The sequence below is a fragment of the Mya arenaria genome, chromosome 3 (assembly GCF_026914265.1).
Source record: "Mya arenaria isolate MELC-2E11 chromosome 3, ASM2691426v1".
NCBI lineage: Eukaryota > Metazoa > Mollusca > Bivalvia > Myida > Myidae > Mya > Mya arenaria.
In genome coordinates, this window is record NC_069124.1 from 65,348,759 (window position 1) to 65,368,350 (window position 19,592).

The 19,592-nt window shown below is 36.6% G+C and overlaps 1 protein-coding gene across 1 annotated transcript in view; it reads right to left on the bottom strand.

The window, feature by feature from the left end:
• Positions 1–18,812, bottom strand: part of LOC128228537 (arginine--tRNA ligase, cytoplasmic-like) — a 44,492-nt gene extending 25,680 nt beyond the window's left edge. The window contains exons 1-10 of the mRNA XM_052939905.1: positions 18,763–18,812; positions 15,811–15,957; positions 14,828–15,007; positions 13,174–13,263; positions 12,695–12,873; positions 11,934–12,117; positions 11,449–11,578; positions 9,997–10,101; positions 9,319–9,497; positions 6,740–6,849 (exon numbers count right to left, since the gene is read on the bottom strand). Coding sequence (XP_052795865.1) covers positions 6,740–6,849; positions 9,319–9,497; positions 9,997–10,101; positions 11,449–11,578; positions 11,934–12,117; positions 12,695–12,873; positions 13,174–13,263; positions 14,828–15,007; positions 15,811–15,957; positions 18,763–18,807 — 1,349 coding nt within the window. The 5' untranslated portion in view covers positions 18,808–18,812. The remainder of the gene's footprint in view (positions 1–6,739; positions 6,850–9,318; positions 9,498–9,996; positions 10,102–11,448; positions 11,579–11,933; positions 12,118–12,694; positions 12,874–13,173; positions 13,264–14,827; positions 15,008–15,810; positions 15,958–18,762) is intronic.
• Positions 18,813–19,592: the final 780 nt, after the last annotated feature.

The following is a 19,592-nucleotide window of genomic DNA, read 5'->3' on the forward strand; positions in this document are numbered from 1 at the left end:
AGCTGTGCGTCTGGTGCATTAGAACAAGCAAAATCAGACACAGAAATTCAGATAATCTGCCAATAAAAGATGTACATTCACTTCATCTAGCCGTCCATTAGGCTTCGTGGTTACACCATTAAGGCTGGATTACAATGAATAACACGTAACACTCATTAACTTGGTGCAGACAGGAGACAAATATTAATGCCAAAGGTATTTTTTCGTCACCAAGCCAGACAAGTTGGTATTCTCCAGACACTATCATTTCCCCCACAGAACAAGACCACTGTCAAGTGCAACATCGTGACAATCAGAATGACTGCGCTCAAGTTAATATAGCTTAGAATTTAGACCAAATGCACTTTTTCTGAACAGGCTTCATAATTAGAGCCATATAAGCAGTGGAGGGATATTGCTTGATTTTTGAATTACCATGACTTGTGAATATTATCAGGTCATTCCCTTCAAATAATCATTCATAACACTTGCCAAGATGCGAGTTTTACTCTTTTTCAAATTTCAAATGGCAGCATAAGGAAATATGGAAAAGAAAAGAGAATGCATTTTGCCATAGAAGTCTCACCTAAATAAGTCAACAAATGTTTTTATCCTCTGAAACTACAAAGGCAAGATTAGTAGAACCAGAACACTTGTCTACAATGTCTACAATTAAATGGAAGGAAATTTCACAAGCATTGAAAATCAGTGCCTAAGCCGTACATATCTACATGTCGGAACATAATATTGCACAGACTGTATGCCAATGCTGTCTATGTCCACTCTGTTGTGACGGCCTCCAGCTGGCTAACGGCATCTGCTACACACTTGGTCTCCTCATTATATCTTCAAGAAAGCCCATTACTTACAATTTCCAGAGAAAAAACAATTTCCGTAAAATTAGTTGCCGCTATTTCCAGCTGTATAATGCCAGAGGCTATCTTCCACCTTGTCATCAGAAGGACGTGGAATAAACAACAAATTACCTATACATAAAATTTCAGCTTAGATCTATACTTCAGCCAGGCCCTTAGGACAATCTGCATATAAATACAAATTGTAAACAACAGCACCTCAAGCAAAATGCAAATGCTTGTCTATTTTTTCTCCATATACCAAGGGGCATAAATCAACAAATTATTCAGTCAGAGTGACAAGAATTGCAACACGGGTGAGAAGTCACTGAGAACAGTATGTACAATCTTTCTTGTGTAAACATACAGCTAAATGATGGCCAATTCTAAAGTTTGTGCAAGACAACAACAATGATAATGAAGGTAGCGATGTTTAAAAAGTTTTTTATTTCAAAACACACCCGAAAAATAGCATCATTGTCTAAAGTAAGTCATCAAAGTCTCCCCTCAAAAAATGCCCAATATCTCAGAAAAGTCTGGAATTTTACACTTTCACTGAAATACTGGAAATACCAAGTGTAAGAGACTCATATTGTGGTATAACATTTTTGCAACATAGTCTAGACAGCCATGAATTATTATTGTGCCTACACCTGAAAAATGTTAAACACAACCCTATCATATGGTCAGCTTTAAGCTTCATTTAAATTATTTATGTCTTCATTCCATCAAGATGTAAGAGGTCTGGGGACAATGTTCATTTGTGTTAATCTGCATTTTCTTCTGAGAGTCATGCAGTCAGCGTGGATTGGATTATCAAAATGCAAAATAACCCAGGAAGACCAATCCATACTGAACAAAGAAACCAGTGAACGAGTCTGAGAGCAGACTTTAAAAATAACTTTTATATCTTAATAAAAATACTGGAAAATGTAATGTATCACATAATAAAATACCAGCCAATATAACCATAAAGGTTACTAAAGTGATTTATAATCTGTGAAAGCCTTAAGAAACAAGTCCCTGGCTTTTATTTGTATTACTGTTCATTCCCTAGACAACAATTCTCAAAAGATGGTCTCTCACTCCGCTGTCATACAAATTTCTAAGCACAAATTCTGTATTGACTAGTGACAACAGGTTTAAGAGAATTTACCAACAATTCAAGATAGATCAATATGCTGCTGTCTAAAGACAATCATTTTCACGATTACACTCTGTAAGGAATATTTAAGAGATGTCCCGCAAAGTTCAGTTTAATTCCACATCAATAGGCCAATTACAGCTCATTTATAGACATATATTGCTACTTTATGTCTCTGAAGAAATATCAACATTTAAAAATCATTAAGAAAGACCTTCTTCAAATTGTATCCAATTGCCTAAGAAATAGTTCAGAGTTTTACATAATGGACCATGAACAAATGATGCTAAAACTTGAATATTACTCCTGTATACATTAGACCATTCTGAGAAGAGAATTATGCCATTTTGCCATCATTCAGGTCAGTTAAAACTCCATTAGTTTTGAGTGACAGATCAATAATACACCAGACCAAAAAGATATCCTGAGATTTGATATTGTCATTCTCTGTACTTTTCCTATTCTAGAAAGATTCGTAACTAAATGAAGCCATATGATATCAACAAAGGGCAATACAAATGCATCTGAATGCTTTTCCTTTTAACTCGGTCAAACAAGCGGCACAACAAATATTTTGTCCAGAGTCTTGGGGACTAAACACAAATCCTTGTCATTATCAGCATGTATATATTGTACCAAGTTTTATGACTGCGTATAATAACGCCAGCAGCACCAAGTCATATAACACAGCAAGTCATTATGCCAGTGGCACACATTCAAAACAGCAGGTCATAACGCCTGCAGCACTAAGACATTCAAAACAGTGAGTGGTAATAACTCCAGTGACACACATTCAAAACAGCGGGAAATAACTCCAGCAGCACTTAGACATTCAAAACAGCGAATCATAAAACCAGAGGCACACATTCAAAATAGCAGGTCATAACAACAGCAGCACCAAGACATTCAAAACAGCGGGTCATAACGCCAGCACACTAAGACATTTTAAAAACAGAAGGCCATAACGCTAGCACACCAAGATATCCAAAAGAGCAGGTCATAAGGCCAGCAGCTCCAAGACATTCTAAGGCGACCTCAATAACCAATGTTTATCTACAAGAATAATATAGAAGTTGTCTGTTTCTAGTTTGTGTCTCTTGTCTTGTGTTGTTTGGGCCCAAATACCACGTGCCTTTATAATTGAATGTTTGACATTTGGACTTGTGCCTGTAGTTTTCATTGCATTAGTAGAGAATTTAACGAGAAAGACAAGCAGCTAATTGGTTGTATGTTTTTTTTTAGTTCACTACATATATCTTATTTTAAGCCGAGGAAAATTAATGGCTGGACTTGATTATGGCTTGCAAAGCATTAATGCAAAACTTTCAATAAAATTAATATTAAGAATTGAACAATTATGTATTCAATATGGTATTGTATCGAAATTCTTTATGAAATCTCTGGAGAGCCCAACAGAAATCATTAACTATACCAAAGAAAATCTATCCAGAATCACGCCCATAACAGGAACAGATGAAACCCCTATCCTTCATTACAAGTTGTACGCTGTCAATGGAAGTCAAGTAGAATACCAGTGCACATCAAAGAACTGAATATTATTAAGCTAATTTTCTTATTGGAATCAAGGGATTAAGTTGTGTGGGCATGATTTCTGTCTGATGAATAACTGCCATGTTCACTAAGGTAGCCTTGAACCATGGGAAAGGTCTGATGTCCCAAATCAATACCTATGTGATCGTTCAATTACCAATCTAATCATTAGATGACAGGAAAATAATGATGTTGCAAGGTTGTAGAGCAATTTTGTAAATGAACAAATTTATTTGTCAAGATTTCAGGTAATCAGCTTTGTTCAACTCCCCAGGCATGCTTTCTAAGCTTAATCAGCAAACTGAACTTAACCTACTAAATATGTCATGCCTAAAACATCGGAAAGTGGCATTGCAATTTGTACAGTTCACGTATAAATGGTAAGATGAATAATGTATTATGGAAAATTCACAAACCTGATTAAATTATACAAAGTTTTCAATAACATGACACAAATGAGAGCTAAGCTTTGCTTGGTCATTTGTCAGAGTTTGTCTGTCAAAGTTGGCCAAAGTAATCCATTGAATAATACAACCATGCTATATCATTTATTGAGGAAATGTAATTCCTTTATTGGTCAATGGTTGAATGATAGCCAGCATCATGTTAATTATTTCATGATAATGGTTGCCATGCAGGTCCAATTCCATAAAATTCATAACAAAACTCGGTTAAATTGGCAAATCAAAATACAACAAGATTTCTAAGTATTGGCTGGAACTGGTTTTAAGTCTCCAGAATTAAGACAAGAAAGGATAAGCTGTTTATATTATGCAAGAGCATAACATTTTGCACAGATCCTTCATTCAATTAGGATAAAAGCATACTGAATAAGCCTTACAGTTAAAACAATAGAATGCACAACACAACAGCTGTCAAACTGCTGCCAATTCCAGAATCAATGTGCATCCTCTAGCTTACCGTAATAATACTATGACCTCATCTATTGTATTTTTAATGGCATTGTATGAAGCATTTATTTGATTATAATCTAATCAAATAATCTAAGTTAGTTCCGCCAAATGGATTCTTTCTACTAAGTAAGAGCCCTTAATATGATTGTTGTAATAAAAATCCATGCATATCAATTTATGACAAGCTGCATTAATGGAAAGCTCCAAGTCACTGTGAACAACAGAAAACAGACTCTAAATGGAGATTAGCATTGTTGCATAGATCCGCAGATTTTCAGCCAACGCATTTTTTAGAACATTAAACTGATATGGAATCAATAGCACCATCAAATTCCAGGAAACATTTTAATACTTAAATCATCTCTGCATCACGGCACTGCATGACAATGAGAGAGATACTTCATAATGTTGAAGGAGATTATTTGCTATTTAAGTATCATATTTCCCCATGATGATACTGTTTGTAGCACTGCGCTAATATGTGCATTATACCATTGATGAAACGACCCTGCTATGTGTATTAAATGTTACAAATTACTTTATGCATCACATGGGATACCAGGGGAATGAATGCAATGAAAAAGTTTTAATCTGTTTTAGATATATTGATGCAACTATTAAAATTTCATTGCGAACTAGTTCAGAAATGTAATTTAAAACCAAATATGTCACAAAAATGAGATTTATTGGCAATAAACTTTTTGCAAACAAATCAACTTCCCACGTCATTAACAAATCAGAATCAGCATCACCTACATTCCCATAGTGCAGATAATATCCCACAAATGAAATGCTAGAAAAAGATGTGGAGATTATTTGTCTGGACCACAATGACCTTTGTTTTAAATGAGAAGAAATACTGTACCACTGGTATACAATATTTCAGATTGTGACTGTCTAGACCAAAGTGAATGCTTATTTCATCTCACCAAAGAATGTCATTAAAACTGGATTTACAACAGGAAAAAAAGTCCTTGAATAAATCTAATCTGACACACTGACAAATATAATGAACAATGTTTTATTTTTTATTTGACATAAACTTGATGGAAGACCTTATAGAAATCTAATATGCGATAAAGACACGAGTTCATAGAGTGTTCTGAAAGTGTTTACAATGAAGACCAGATTAATTGGGTTTTCTTTAAGAATTACCATTAAAACCTAACCGCCACTAAAAAAAGAGGTCTCCACACATTTTCAAACTGCTACTGTATACCTTCAAAATGACAGTGACCTTCATGTCCAAAACCAACAAAAACAATATCAATCAAATATATTTACTTTCTAATGTATTTTGGTAATCTTGACCAGTTGCCACAGCAATTATTGTTACTTGTCGCGATCACTTGGCCGAGGTGTACCAATCAACTGACCAACAACAGAGATATATTAGGCCTAAAAAAAAAAATTGTTTGGTTAGGGTTACATCCTTAAAAAAATTAGGTAGGGTAGGTAGGCTTTTTATTTTTTTTTATTTATTTTTTTTATTAGGTTTTATATAAGAAAATAATTTTCATCATTGGAGAATGGTGTTAAAGCTATCTTCTGTATAAGCATTTAAGGTTTAAACTTAATATTAAAAAGCAATTTAAAAAAAAAACGAGATTTTTTTTTTTTTTTTTTTTTTTTTCAATTTTTTTTTCAAACTGACTATAAAAACGGTAGGGTCGGCGCCTATTCCGTAGGTAGGGTCGGGTAACCCGAACCAAATGTATTTTTTTTTTAGGCCTTAATATTACTGTATATTTAATGAGAAACAGCAACTACATGTATGACAAATGACTGTGCAGCTGCTTGAGTCAAAAATAGTGAAACATTGAAATAATTATAATATGCAATAAAACAAAATATGTTTGATACACTATGATAATATTTCCTCCAAATTACTAAATTGTACTAATTCTAATTAAGCAGTGGTTTTTAAAACATGACTCAGAATTGTTTCTTTTGATATACTGACAGAAGGTAAATGGTGCACATGAACAAGCCATTATTGGGCGTGTTTTTTTTATTATATCCAGTTCACAAATTTTTGCATTACCTTGGGAATCAGAAAAGTCTGAGTGATCAAAGATTGAAGTAAACAGTTCTATGTAACTCTTTTTTTTTTTAAATATCACATAAAACCATTTTATTTCACGAGTCTGTGGGTGTTTACTAAGTTCTAAAGCCAAATGATAGTCTGTTTCAGTGATGAAAATCCATCTTTTTATTGTCAAACCCCACTAACTTTTGAATAGAACCTAAAAAATTCTCGGCCTACTTCAATTTTACCCAGCGACAGTGCAACTTACTTGTCCTCTCCCAGTACAACACCAAAGGCAACGTGTTCAACTCGTTTCAGATTTGGGTTATAGTATCCTGCCTTCTGGGCGGCAGCAAAGAAGAGGTCAAAATGGGTTCCCTGGCAACAATAAAACACATTGCATGCAACAATTTTCATGTATTTAAACTGTCAAATACTTCAAGAAGATATTAACAGATCTCCTAGTACTAGTAAAAGGCACCTAAATGTGACAATGACATGATCATATACAACTTGCCGAATTCCATTGTTTGTATCATCACTGAGATGGATGAGTTAGTTACCAGCTTGCTGTTTAAATCTCAACCAAAAACATACCATTCTCGTAATTCTTCCTGGTAAAGCAAGCCTAAAACTTCATGGATAAGAGGAAGATGTTGTCAAGGTTTCTGTTTCACACTCAAGAGGTAAGCGTCTTCAGCCCTAAGATTTTTCTACTTCTCACTCAAGATTTCAGGGGTTTGGGTCCTACCTAGAGCACAAGGTTTCAGCTTCAAACTTAAGAGGTCAGAGGTTCGGGCCCTACCTTAAGCACAAGGTTTCAGCTTCACACTCGAGAGGTCAGGGGTTTGGGCCCTACCTTGAGCACAAGGTTTCAGCTTCACACTCAAGATTTCAGGGGTTTGGGTCCTACCTAGAGCACAAGGTTTCAGCTTCACACTCAAGAGGTCAGGGGTTTGGGCCCTACCTAGAGCACAAGGTTTCAGCTTCACACTCAAGAGGTCAGGGGTTTGGGTCCTACCTAGAGCACAAGGTTTCAGCTTCACACTCAAGAGGTCAGGGGTTTGGGCCCTACCTTAAGCACAAGGTTTCAGCTTCACACTCAAGATTTCAGGGGTTTGGGTCCTACCTAGAGCACAAGGTTTCAGCTTCACACTCAAGAGGTCAGGGGTTTGGGCCCTACCTTGAGCACAAGGTTTCAGCTTCACACTCAAGAGGTCAGGGGTTTGGGTCCTACCTAGAGCACAAGGTTTCAGCTTCACACTCAAGAGGTCAGGGGTTTGGGCCCTACCTTAAGCACAAGGTTTCAGCTTCACACTCGAGAGGTCAGGGGTTTGAGCCCTACCTTGAGCACAAGGTTTCAGCTTCACACTCAAGAGGTCAGGGGTTTGGGTCCTACCTAGAGCACAAGGTTTCAGCTTCAAACTTAAGAGGTCAGAGGTTCGGGCCCTACCTTAAGCACAAGGTTTCAGCTTCACACTCGAGAGGTCTGGGGTTTGGGCCCTACCTAGAGCACAAGGTTTCTGCTTCACACTCAAGAGGTCAGGGGTTTGGGTCCTAACTAGTGCACAAGGTTTCTGCTTCACACTCAAGAGGTCAGGGGCTTGGGTCCTAACTAGTGCACAAGGTTTCCGTTTCACACTCAAGAGGTCAGGGGTTTGGGTCCTAACTAGTGCACAAGGTTTTCGTTTCACACTCAAGAGGTCAGGGGTTTGGGTCCTAACTAGTGCACAAGGTTTCCGTTTCACACTCAAGAGGTCAGGGGTTTGGGTCCTAACTAGTGCACAAGGTTTCCGTTTCACACTCAAAAAGTCAGGAGTTTCTACCTAGTGTACAAGGTTTCAAATTCTCACCCAATGGGTCAGAGGTTTGGGCCCTACCTAGAGCACAAGGTTTCAGCTTCACACTCAAGAGGTCAGGGGTTTGGGCCCTACCTAGAGCACAAGGTTTCAGCTTCACACTCAAGAGGTCAGGGGTTTGGGCCCTACCTAGAGCACAAGGTTTCAGCTTCACACTCAAGAGGTCAGGGGTTTGGGCCCTACCTAGGGTACAAGGTTTCTGCTTCACACTCAAGAGGTCAGGGGTTTGGGCCCTACCTAGAGCACAAGGTTTTAGCTTCACACTCAAGAGGTCAGTGGTTTGGGCCCTACCTAGGGCACAAGGTTTCTGCTTCACACTCGAGAGGTCAGGGGTTTGGGCCCTACCTAGAGCACAAGGTTTCAGCTTCACACTCAAGAGGTCAGTGGTTTGAGCCCTACCTAGGGCACAAGGTTTCTGCTTCACATTTAAGAGGTATGGAGTTTGGGCCCTAAATAGAGCACAAGGTTTCTGCTTCACACTCAAAACTTCAGGGGTTTGGCCCTACCTAGAGCACATGTTTTCTGCTTCACACTCAAAACTTCAGGGGTTTGGGCCCTACCTAGAGCATACGATTTCTGCTTCTCACCCAAGAGGTCTGGGGTTTGGGTCCTACCTAGAGCACAAGATTTCTTCTTCTCACCCAAGAGGTCAGGGGTTTGGGTCCTACCTAGAGCACAAGATTTCTTCTTCTCACCCAAGAGGTCTGGGGTTTGGGCCCTACCTAGGGCACAAGGTTTCTGCTTCATACCCAAGAGGTCAGGGGTTTGGGCCCTACCTAGGGCACAAGGTTTCTGCTTCTCAACCAAGAGGTCAGGGGTTTGGGCCCTACCTAGAGCACATAAGTTATGGCCTCTCAAAATAGACAACATTTCTGGTTTCTATCCAACAAACGGGAAAAGGTGTGATATATAAGCTATCAGCTTTTTTCACTATAGAGATAAAAGAAATTGGAATGAACTTAACAATGACTCTCTAAGATTAATGTACCTGTCCGGCATCAACCACATATATAAGCCAGTCTCCTTTCTCTGCATGCAGCCTGTGTCGTACAGCTGCCATATCAGATGTATCATATGTAAACCCTCCATCAGATTTCACCAGTGTCAGCGGTACCTTCTGACCCTCCACAAACATGATCTTGCGGCCATCGTCCATCTCAGTCAGGCCTGGTAGAAAGGGGTAGATGTAGGATACTTGCATATGACAAATACTTCGAGCTGCATTCATTTATAATCACTGAGCCATATCTTTTAACCAGTTTAGTTCTACCGAATTCCCAGTAAATTTATCATTTAGCATCATATTCATCTTATCTCAGACTCAAGGCCAAATACAAGGCATGGTCAATACTTGATTCAGCCAAACTTGATTCAGCCAAACTTGATTGTAAAAGAGGTCAAATACTTATATATGTTCTGAAAATACAGTTGTTTGCAGGTATAAGTCTATGATCATCAAGTGATTTTGAAAAATCAAGCATCGCTTACAGTAAAAAAATAAAAGATTTCTTCCCGAACTTACATCCAAAATGGTGTAATATTTCTTCATTTGTACAACATGGTGTATGCAAAAATACAGGAAAACCCCTAATATATAAATTGTGTGCTAAGCTTAACAAGATGTCACTGAGATAATTAAACACTGTAGTCATAATGACATTGTCACCTTTATCATCAAGATCTCGTACCACATCTTGCATGAGATCCTGGTAGAAGGACTCCCCTCGCTCCACAATTGTCACACCAAGTCGGTCATAAACTTTCTTAAACTCTAGAAAAATAAACAATGCTACATGTTTTAGAAAACAGTTATTTAAATTATTTAACGAGAGAAGAAGAAGCAGCTGCCATTGTTCATCCAATGTTTACAATAGGACAAGGGGTTATCACTCAATATCCATTAAAGCCAGAGTTAAGGGTTTTACTACCGATTATTCCATCAAATCAGCACCTATGGTAATATTTGTGTGGCACAGCCTAGAATGAAAATGCGAACTTTTGGAGTTCAGGAAATAAAATAAGATGGATATCTCGCCTAAACAGACTTAATTCATTTTATGCTTAAAATGCATTTAGAATGTCATCAACTCGCAATTATTTGCAAAATCAAACTAAATCTTTGATGACTTCAAGCTGTTCCAGCATATTCTCAGCACAACATGCCACAGTTGTAAAAAAGTGAGTCAGATGAAAATGATCTATTACTGTTTTAAAAACAGTGAGTCAGATGAAAATGATATATTACTGTTTTAAAAACAGTGAGTCAGATGAAAATGATATATTACTGTTTTAAAAACAGTGAGTCAGATGAAAATGATATATTACTGTTTTAAAAACAGTGAGTCAGATGAAAATGATATATTACTGTTTTAAAAACAGAGAGTCAGATGAAAATGATATATTACTGTTTTAAAAACAGAGAGTCAGATGAAAATGATATATTACTGTTTTAAAAACAGTTAGCCAGATTAAATGATATATATTACTGTTTTAAAACAGTGAGATATCAATTATATCTCACTGATAAAATTTAATAAAACACCAGAAAGAATAAAATAGCGTGTAAATTGTCATAGCGTATAGCGTGCATGTCTACCAAGTAATATGTCAATATCAGTACCGGTAACCATTATCAGCTATGGCCCATTTAAGGCTGAAGGTTTGCATGATATAAAACACTGACAACGACAGCAAAGCTATTTAAAGAAGGAAAATCAACTGACAAGCTCTTATACCATACTTATTCTTAAACCTGACACATGTTGAAAAAAGTATCAGTGGTAATTACTGTCTTTATCATTGCCTGGAGCAATATTGAATTCCTTCACACAGAATACAAGCATTTGTCTAAGCATTTGGAAATATTATGAAACATCTCGAGATATGTCTGAAAGAAATTATATACCGGTAACGCTCTTTATTTGAATTCACCAAAATGCCAATGTCTGCATCAATACTTTATTAATGTTATTCAATACTTGCTTAAACTAAAGCTATATTGATCACACTGTCAGTTATCAAGTATATTCTGCCAATAACGTTTCAAATTAGTTTAATAAAGAAGCCTTAAAGAATCTGTTTCTGACGGCACTAATTAATTTCAGTCTAATTTGCTAACCATTCCTGGAGACATCGCAGATGAGGTTCCAAGCCTTCATGTGATCTGGATCTCGGCTCTGAAGCTTCACGACGGCACTGTATGCTCGCTTCTTGAACTCTTCATCAGAGTCAAACAGAACCTTGGACTCCTGAAAATCATACATAAGAACCAATATGCACATGGTGATTAACAAACACGACACAAGAGTCAGTTTTGTTAAGTATTGGCGTTTAAGAGAATTAGACTTCTTTAGCAGGCTGCCATCTTTTTATTTAGAATGTATTTGATAGTATTGTTGAAATGCAGTTTTTCAATTTCTCTTTTAAGTGAAAAAAACCCATAAACAATGCATTTATATTTTTAAAACAAGAATTAGTTAGGATTTTGTTTTATGCCTGATTTTTTTTTATCACATAAGTGGTTGGATTGTTTTTAATTATCTTTTACCAAAACCACTTTTATCTTTTTATCATTTATTCATAACAAATTAACTTTCTGCTAACCTTGTAGAAAGCCTGCAAGTCTGATATGGGTGGAGAGACGGTGAGGTAGTTGGGGAACTTGTCCTTCAGGTGGGCGATCAGCATGCCAAACTGTGTGCCCCAGTCACCAAGGTGGTTCAAACGCAAAACATCATGCCCCACCCATTCCAGCAACCGGCTTATACTCTCACCAATAATTGTGGATCTGAAACACGAGTTGAAAAAAGACTTTCGCACAGTGCTTAGTAATGTAATGTTTTGACTTCACAAATAATGAAGAAAAGTGTATTAAAAACAAGTTTGAACTTAACTGTCTGTGATCAAACAACTTTGTTTACTTCAGTTCAGAAATTCCAAGATGTTGCCTCCCTTACACAAAATAAAAGACTGATAGTTTGCAATCATGCATATGGAAATTTAAATGAATGAAGTATCATAGAGGATTTTAATAAATTAATCAAATAACCTGCAACAGACGAAAAGGAAATTCTATTTATGTTCAGAAGAATTTGGTTGTCCGGTTAGCACAGTGGTAAGCGCACTCGCTTCTCACCAAGGCGACCCGGGTTTGATTCCCGGCATGGGAGCATGTGAGCTTGGTTAGTGGTCACCAAGCCGGAAAACTGGGTTTTCTCCAGGTACTCCGGTTTCCCCCACAACACAAGACCACACTCGCACAACATCGTGCCAATGAGTGACTAAGTATAAGCTATCATAGCTTTCTTCACAATCGTTGTTAAATATATAATGTTTAAACTAAGAATTCCATCTTCATATCAAACCTAAGATGCCCAACATGCATTTCCTTGGCAATGTTTGGTGATGAGAAATCTATAACGACCCGGCGGCGGGCCATCACCCTTGGTGGTCGCACCCCGTCTCGCAGCAGATTGTTCACCTGCTGGGCAATGTATGACTTGCTCAGGTACACATTGATGAACCCTGGACCTGCTACCTCCAGCTGGATTAAACAGAAGGGAAATGATAGGACTTGTATGTGCTTTGTCAACACTGGCATATTTACATGTAAGTGCTTGTAAAATAATACTCCACAACCAAATACCAAAACTTCATTGTCTAAAGCTTGCCAAAGGGAATAACTCGACAATGGTTAAAGCCAGAGCTATATATTAACTATGTCATAATACAACTTCTGATGTGCCAAGCATGTACCGATTCTGAAGAGACTCTCGGAAAGTAACAAAAAATCATGACTATTGTACGAAATGTGGTTGACTTTTGTACAAGTAAAATTCCTAACCTTTTCAAAGAAGTCGACTTGAGGTATCTGATCTTTGATGGCATTTCCAATCTGCTGTGGGCTGGCCTTCACTCCCTGTGCCTTCAGTTTCTGAAGTACATTAGTTCAGTTAGTAAACTTGTCTCTTAAAACTTGCTTGTGCAGAAAGTTGATAGGTAAAAGAACCACGCTCCTATCCATCTCCTGCGAAGAGAGAGGTACTGGTGTCCATTTTAAGAGGCCATAAGAAAGTGGCCCTGGAGGGGATAGAACTGGAAACCCATCCATGAGAGGCAGACATCTTACCACTAAGCCGCTCTTTGCTTCACATGAACCTTGCGACACTAGGAAGCTAGAGGCTGTGTCATCAAAACGTCTAAGAGCAATTTCATAACATAGGAAATATGTTTAATGTAAGCAATGCTTTGTTGAAAAGGTACAAAATCACTCTGTTTCGATCTGAAACGGTCCTGTGAATACAGAGTTAATTAAAGTGTAATAAAAACAAGAGCTGTCACAGAGACAGCGCGCTCGACTATTCCGCCGCTTTTCAGTGTAAGGATTGAAAAGTTTTGGCGAAACATGCATGGATCACTGTTAGATTAGATTTCAATGCAATACATGGTGTGCTGAGATATTAACATAAATGTGGTTACATGGAAAATGTTAACCAGAATTTAAAGTCTAATAATAAAGGGCCATTATTTGCAAAATACAGTTATCTAACTTGGTTATTCCATTACGTTGGGTGGTTGAATACCATTGTATAAAGTCTCAATGTAATACATCAAGTAGTTTCTGAGATATTATCCTATGTGTGCTAACATGCAAGACCTTAACCAGAATGTTTAAGTCTCATAATAAAGGGGCAAAAATTATATAATATGAAAGATAGAGTTATCTTACTTGATTAAAGAAGAAGGTTAAATGGTTGGGAGCCTGTGTGTAAAGTTTCAATGCCATACATGATGTATTCGCTGAGGTATTGACTTAAAAGTGGTTACATGCAAAACCTTAATCAGAATTTCAATGTCAAATAAAAAAGGGGCCATTATTTGAAATTAATGCAAACTAGAGTTATCTAACTTGGTTAATTAAGTAGGTTGGATGGTTGAGAACCATTGTATTAAGTCTCAATGCAATACCTCAAGTAGTTGCTGAGATATTAACCTATGTGTGCTTACACCCAAAACCTTAACCAGAATTTCTAAGTCTAATAAAAAAGGGCAATTATTTGCATTTAATGCAAACAAGAGAAATCTAACTTGGTTAATTAAGTAGGTTGGATGGTTGAGTACCATTGTATCAAATTTCAATGCAATACCTGAAGTAGTTGCTGAGATATTAACCTATTGTGTGCTTGCACGCAAAACCTTAACCAAGGTGTGACGCCAACACTGACGCCATCGCTTGAGTGAGTAGTATAGCTCTCCATATTCTTTGAATAGTCGAGCTAAAAAACTCTTGCAATGTACTGGGTATTAATGTTCTCAAAATGTAAACACTTATCTTTTATAACCTTTCAGATGGACAATCAAAAAACTTTCATAACATAATTATTTTTCTTGGAAGTATATGTGAACCCCTCATTTCATGTCAAGTATTCTTATATGTTCACTTACTAACAAAAAAATAATACTAATGTAAAACAAAAATGAAGAAATAAAATATTTACCTGACATATGGACATGGCACTGTTACACTGGTAGTCAGCAAACTTTCCCTTCTGTATAAGTACAGGTATATCATCCAGGTCAGGGTAGGCTTGACCAATGGCTAGCGTGAACATGTCAGTCACGATCTGATTGATGCTGACCATATAGTCTGGAGTTCGTGCTTGCTCTCTGGCAATGTTCTGGGGAAATAAAAGACATTGTTAAACTCAAGGAATCTGATAATTGTCAACCCTGAGAAAAATTGCCTTCTTTTCCAGGTTGTAGATTAACAAGTTTCTTGACAAAGGTCTGTTTGAGTATGAGGGACTCGTGCCAAAAGAAAGGTGAAGGGGATTAGATCAATTTTGAAATTGTTTCCAATGTCATTTAAATTCACTTCAGATACTTTTTACAGTTTTGATGAAATTCTCCAAGCAAAACACCCAATCTTTTCAACTGTAAAAAGTTAAACTGTCTGAAGTTAAAAGCTCTCAATCGATCTCAAAAGGGCCCCTGGAGGCTCCAAATCCCAATTCATCCGGAATTTTAAAGCCCCCTATATAATTCATTTTGCAATGTTCTTGAATAATGGTTCACAAATGGAATACATTTTTTGCCGGTATTTATGATAGCAACATGATAACTTTTGTCTTCATTTTTGCAAAAGGCTTCAGTAACAAATAACAATTCATATTCCATGTACATCATAACACCTTTTTTAAAACAAATACAATAATTTACCTTAGCATATATAAACTCCATATCTCAGTTACAAAATGTTTATTGTATCCTACATTCCAAGAGTAATCTTAAATATATACTGTTCTGTGCTTCTCTCAACAAATGACAATTAACTAGAGTAGGACTACCTGTTATTGCATCACTGCCTGAGCGTCAATACAACTTTCAAATAATGAGCAAGAATTGCATCATTAAAGTTGTATAAAAGTCTGATTTTTAAAACCAAAGTCATAAAGTAAATTAAAGTTCATGCATGTCTCACCCTTTCCAAGTGAGTGGCTTGGAACTTCAGTTTGGCATTTTCAGTCCGTAGAACCTCTAATTGGGGAGAGACAATTCCATTGGCCAACAGCCTTGCTGGGTCTTGGAGCTGGGCAATCTCTGCTTCCAAGGTAGCTATCTCCGCCTCCTGAAAGTGTTAAAAGAGTAATAGCTTTTCATCAGGCTTCCAACCGTCTTTGTGACCTTCTTATGCACAGGGCAAACAATAACTCAAAATACAGGTTAGAGACCATTCTCCGATTTGGGCTATAAAAATAGAAATCCATTGATTTCAATAAAATTTAAGAGAGGAAATATTGCACTTATTTGCCTAAGGCTGTTTGTCATTTTGGGGGGATGGGTGCTTGTGCCCTTTAGACAGAAAGTTTTTGTATAACTGTCAGTTTTGAAGTAATTATGAAAATTGCTTTCTATGGCACAGACTCAAAATACATGTAATACATGTACATACATGTACATGTACCATTCACGTAATACTAATTGGCTTTTTTAGATGGGAAACACATGCATTACCATACCAAATGAAGGAAAAAAACAAGATTAAAGCACATCTATCTCAACATAAAATGACACTATGATTTCATTTTTTTTCTTCAGGTAAAAAAGTTTGAGAACAGTGATTTGGAGCTGTTTTTGTGTCTTTCTTTTCAGAATGGGGTATACATTTTTACAGAGAAAGGGAATTGGCCAAATGTCAGTCTCAATCGAGCCCAAAAAGAAGTGTGTTAAGTCAATGAGTGTTCATGAAATTTTAAACTCAGTTGTTAGTTCAAGAATTTCATCACTTGTTGTATTAACAAGAACTAAGAACATTCAACTATTTTATACTTATAAATAGTACATTGAGAAAGTTGAAAAAGTATGTTACATTATATCTCTAGTTTGTTCTATTCCTAAAATGATTCTCCTTTGATTATGAACTTTAAATTTATTTAGTCTATTCAATATAACATTTACATCAGTATAAACATAACATTAACATTTCCAGTTCAGATATGAAGATTGATCCAATCTTTAAACCAGTAATGCAGATTGCTATTCAATCACATATAATTCCATTAAATTTCTGCTTAGATCTGCTATTTATTTAATAACTGTCTAAGAAGTTTAAATTGTATAGAAATTTTCATTCAAATATTTCGAATATTTACTCTGCATAATTTTGCTGATTCATTTAAGTTGCCTTTCTGATTTCAGGTCCCTAAATATAAAGTATGGTTTAACATCAAATATGAGGATGTGTACACATTCAGTTAGCTGATGGAGGATTATGGGGAAAACCTACAGATTATTGTCAGGTCAATCCCCCATTATTTTTTTAGTGATAACAGGCCAGTTCCAAAAATCAGATTTTAGAAATGACTTGAAGAATTCCATCACATCATTTCGCAATGTGAATTAAGGCAATCATTTTTCGCGATGTGACAATTCAAAAGCAGTGTTTTTTTAGTCATCATGGCCAATTAACATTGTAATTAATACAATTTTTTTTTAAATGAGATTCTAATAAGAGTTTCTCCAGCATTTCCTTATGAGAAATGCCACGATTGTAATTCTTCAGCAGCCTCATACCCGCGGAAAGCAGTACCGTACATGACTGTGATTACCATTGTCCCCATTTGTGACAAAAAGCAACAACAAAATTTTTTCTTCTCATGCAGTCTCCATATGATACAGTATTGATTCAGTCTGTACAGTTATTCAAGCATATGTCACTGTTGATATCCTATAGTTAGGGCATGCCAGGATTAAATATATCAGAATTTTATGGCTTTTGCGGAGTGCAATGCCATCTTTTAACGATTATAGCCTTTCATAGAGACAGTTGTGTACATGAGAAAAGGCAGGAAAGTCAATTTCAATTTGATGTAATAAAACAGTCAATTAACACAGAGCCAAGTCATCGGCTCACCCAAATCACCCTGAAGGATGTCCCCTGGTCTATTTTGGGAAGTGTGAATGACAAATATTTTTGTATTACCATTTCTATATTTTTATAGATGTTTTGGACTGAAATCATAAAAAATGAAAAAAGTTTCAACCAATATTTTAGACATTTTCTGTTACTGAAATTTGTCCAGCGAGGTTAAAATCAGTTCAGGTAAGCAAATTGTCTTTTTTTAGAGCCATGCCATTTTTGAGCTTTTAATAAAACAATTGTAAATACTTTTCGGCCCTTTTTTAACTTTCATCGAAACATATCGCCTTCCTGTTGTTGTTTTTTCAAATAGAACAAAGCCAGTAAATATGTACAGTTCTTAAGTTATGCACCAGTCAATTGTAACCACGGCAGCCCCAGGTCTGAGGGTATACTAGGGACAGCCGGGAAAATGGGCCTTGTTTTTACCTTCCAGGTGGCCTCGCAGTGCCGGGTGAATGCTGTGGTTTTGTGTTCACGCAAAAAATAGCCGGGAATTGGCCTTACATGTACCTAGGGTTCCTGGGGTGCAGGGGCATTTGGCGGGAATTTTACCAGCAGTTCGTTCCCGCAGGAGGGGAATTTTAACCAGGCTTGGTGGGACCGAGTCAAAGCCTCACTAATTCCTGACCTTGGGGGGAGCTGTGGTAACAACTGATGGTGCATTAGTCTTAACATGGTTTATTCAGATAAAATAAATATCATAAGTCACAGATGTAGTTCATCAATTAAGTCTTCTGTTTTCTAAAGAGCCATAATGTTAAGAGGCCGAAATGTTAAGGGTCCGAAATTTTAATGACCCAAATGTCTAGCAAACATTCTACTAATGTCTTTATATCCCCCACTCAAAACATGCATGTACATTATTTTGCACATGTGTTTCATCATCTATGGCAATATGACGAAGATCTATCATGAATGAATGAGTGAAAGTCTAATAAAATAAAAAAATTGAATGGTCAAATGTTTAAATGCATTCCTAGCGATATTTAATTGTGTTATTGGTGTAATTACAGCTTGAATAGCCCGAGCTGTCAGAATTGCAACTTCGTCAGCCATGTTGCCGGTTTATAAAGGTAGTTCGATTAAAAAAGATAAACCGGTTGTAAAGACTAATTATATTTTAAGTAAAACGCATTTTTCAATACTAGCTACAATCTAACACAATGTACATGCTCACAATAAATGTTACAACATGTTAAGCTCTAAAGTACAAACCGTATAAATTAAAGCGCCCTCATTTTGGTCTTCGCTACACAACTAAAATACTAATTGTCTCAGGAGGGACGTGTGTTGCCCGTGTGGCAGTGCTATACACTGGTGCAGGTAAAAGAACCAGGGTAGCTTTAACTAGGGTAACATTATTTCCCGAGAGCGATATAAGTTTACACATCCATAAATGGTTTTCATTGTAAAAATGAGTTCATGAATGGGGTATAATATTGTTTCTGTGAGGTGGAATTATAGTTCTGCCAATGGTATGCTTTAAAATTATATCTTATTTTTAAGTTGTATTGATATATTTATATTTAATGCAAGTTTTGGTTGCGAAATGTACTACCCTTGTGTAGATTGTGGGTAGGAGTCGCGGCTTTAGCAGCATGGAGTGAAATGCAAACGGTGCGGGAAATGACAGCACCGCACGTGCAATACATATTTAAGTGTTTTCTGTATTTATTATGTTTAACTATGTGTAATTATTGTTATTATTATTTTTTTTAATTTTGGGTTTATAAAGGTATTATATAAACTGTGTTTCATGAACATACATTGAAACACCTGTAATACATGTATCTATAACACATCGGAAAGCATATATACTAAACTGATGTAATGTTCATTTC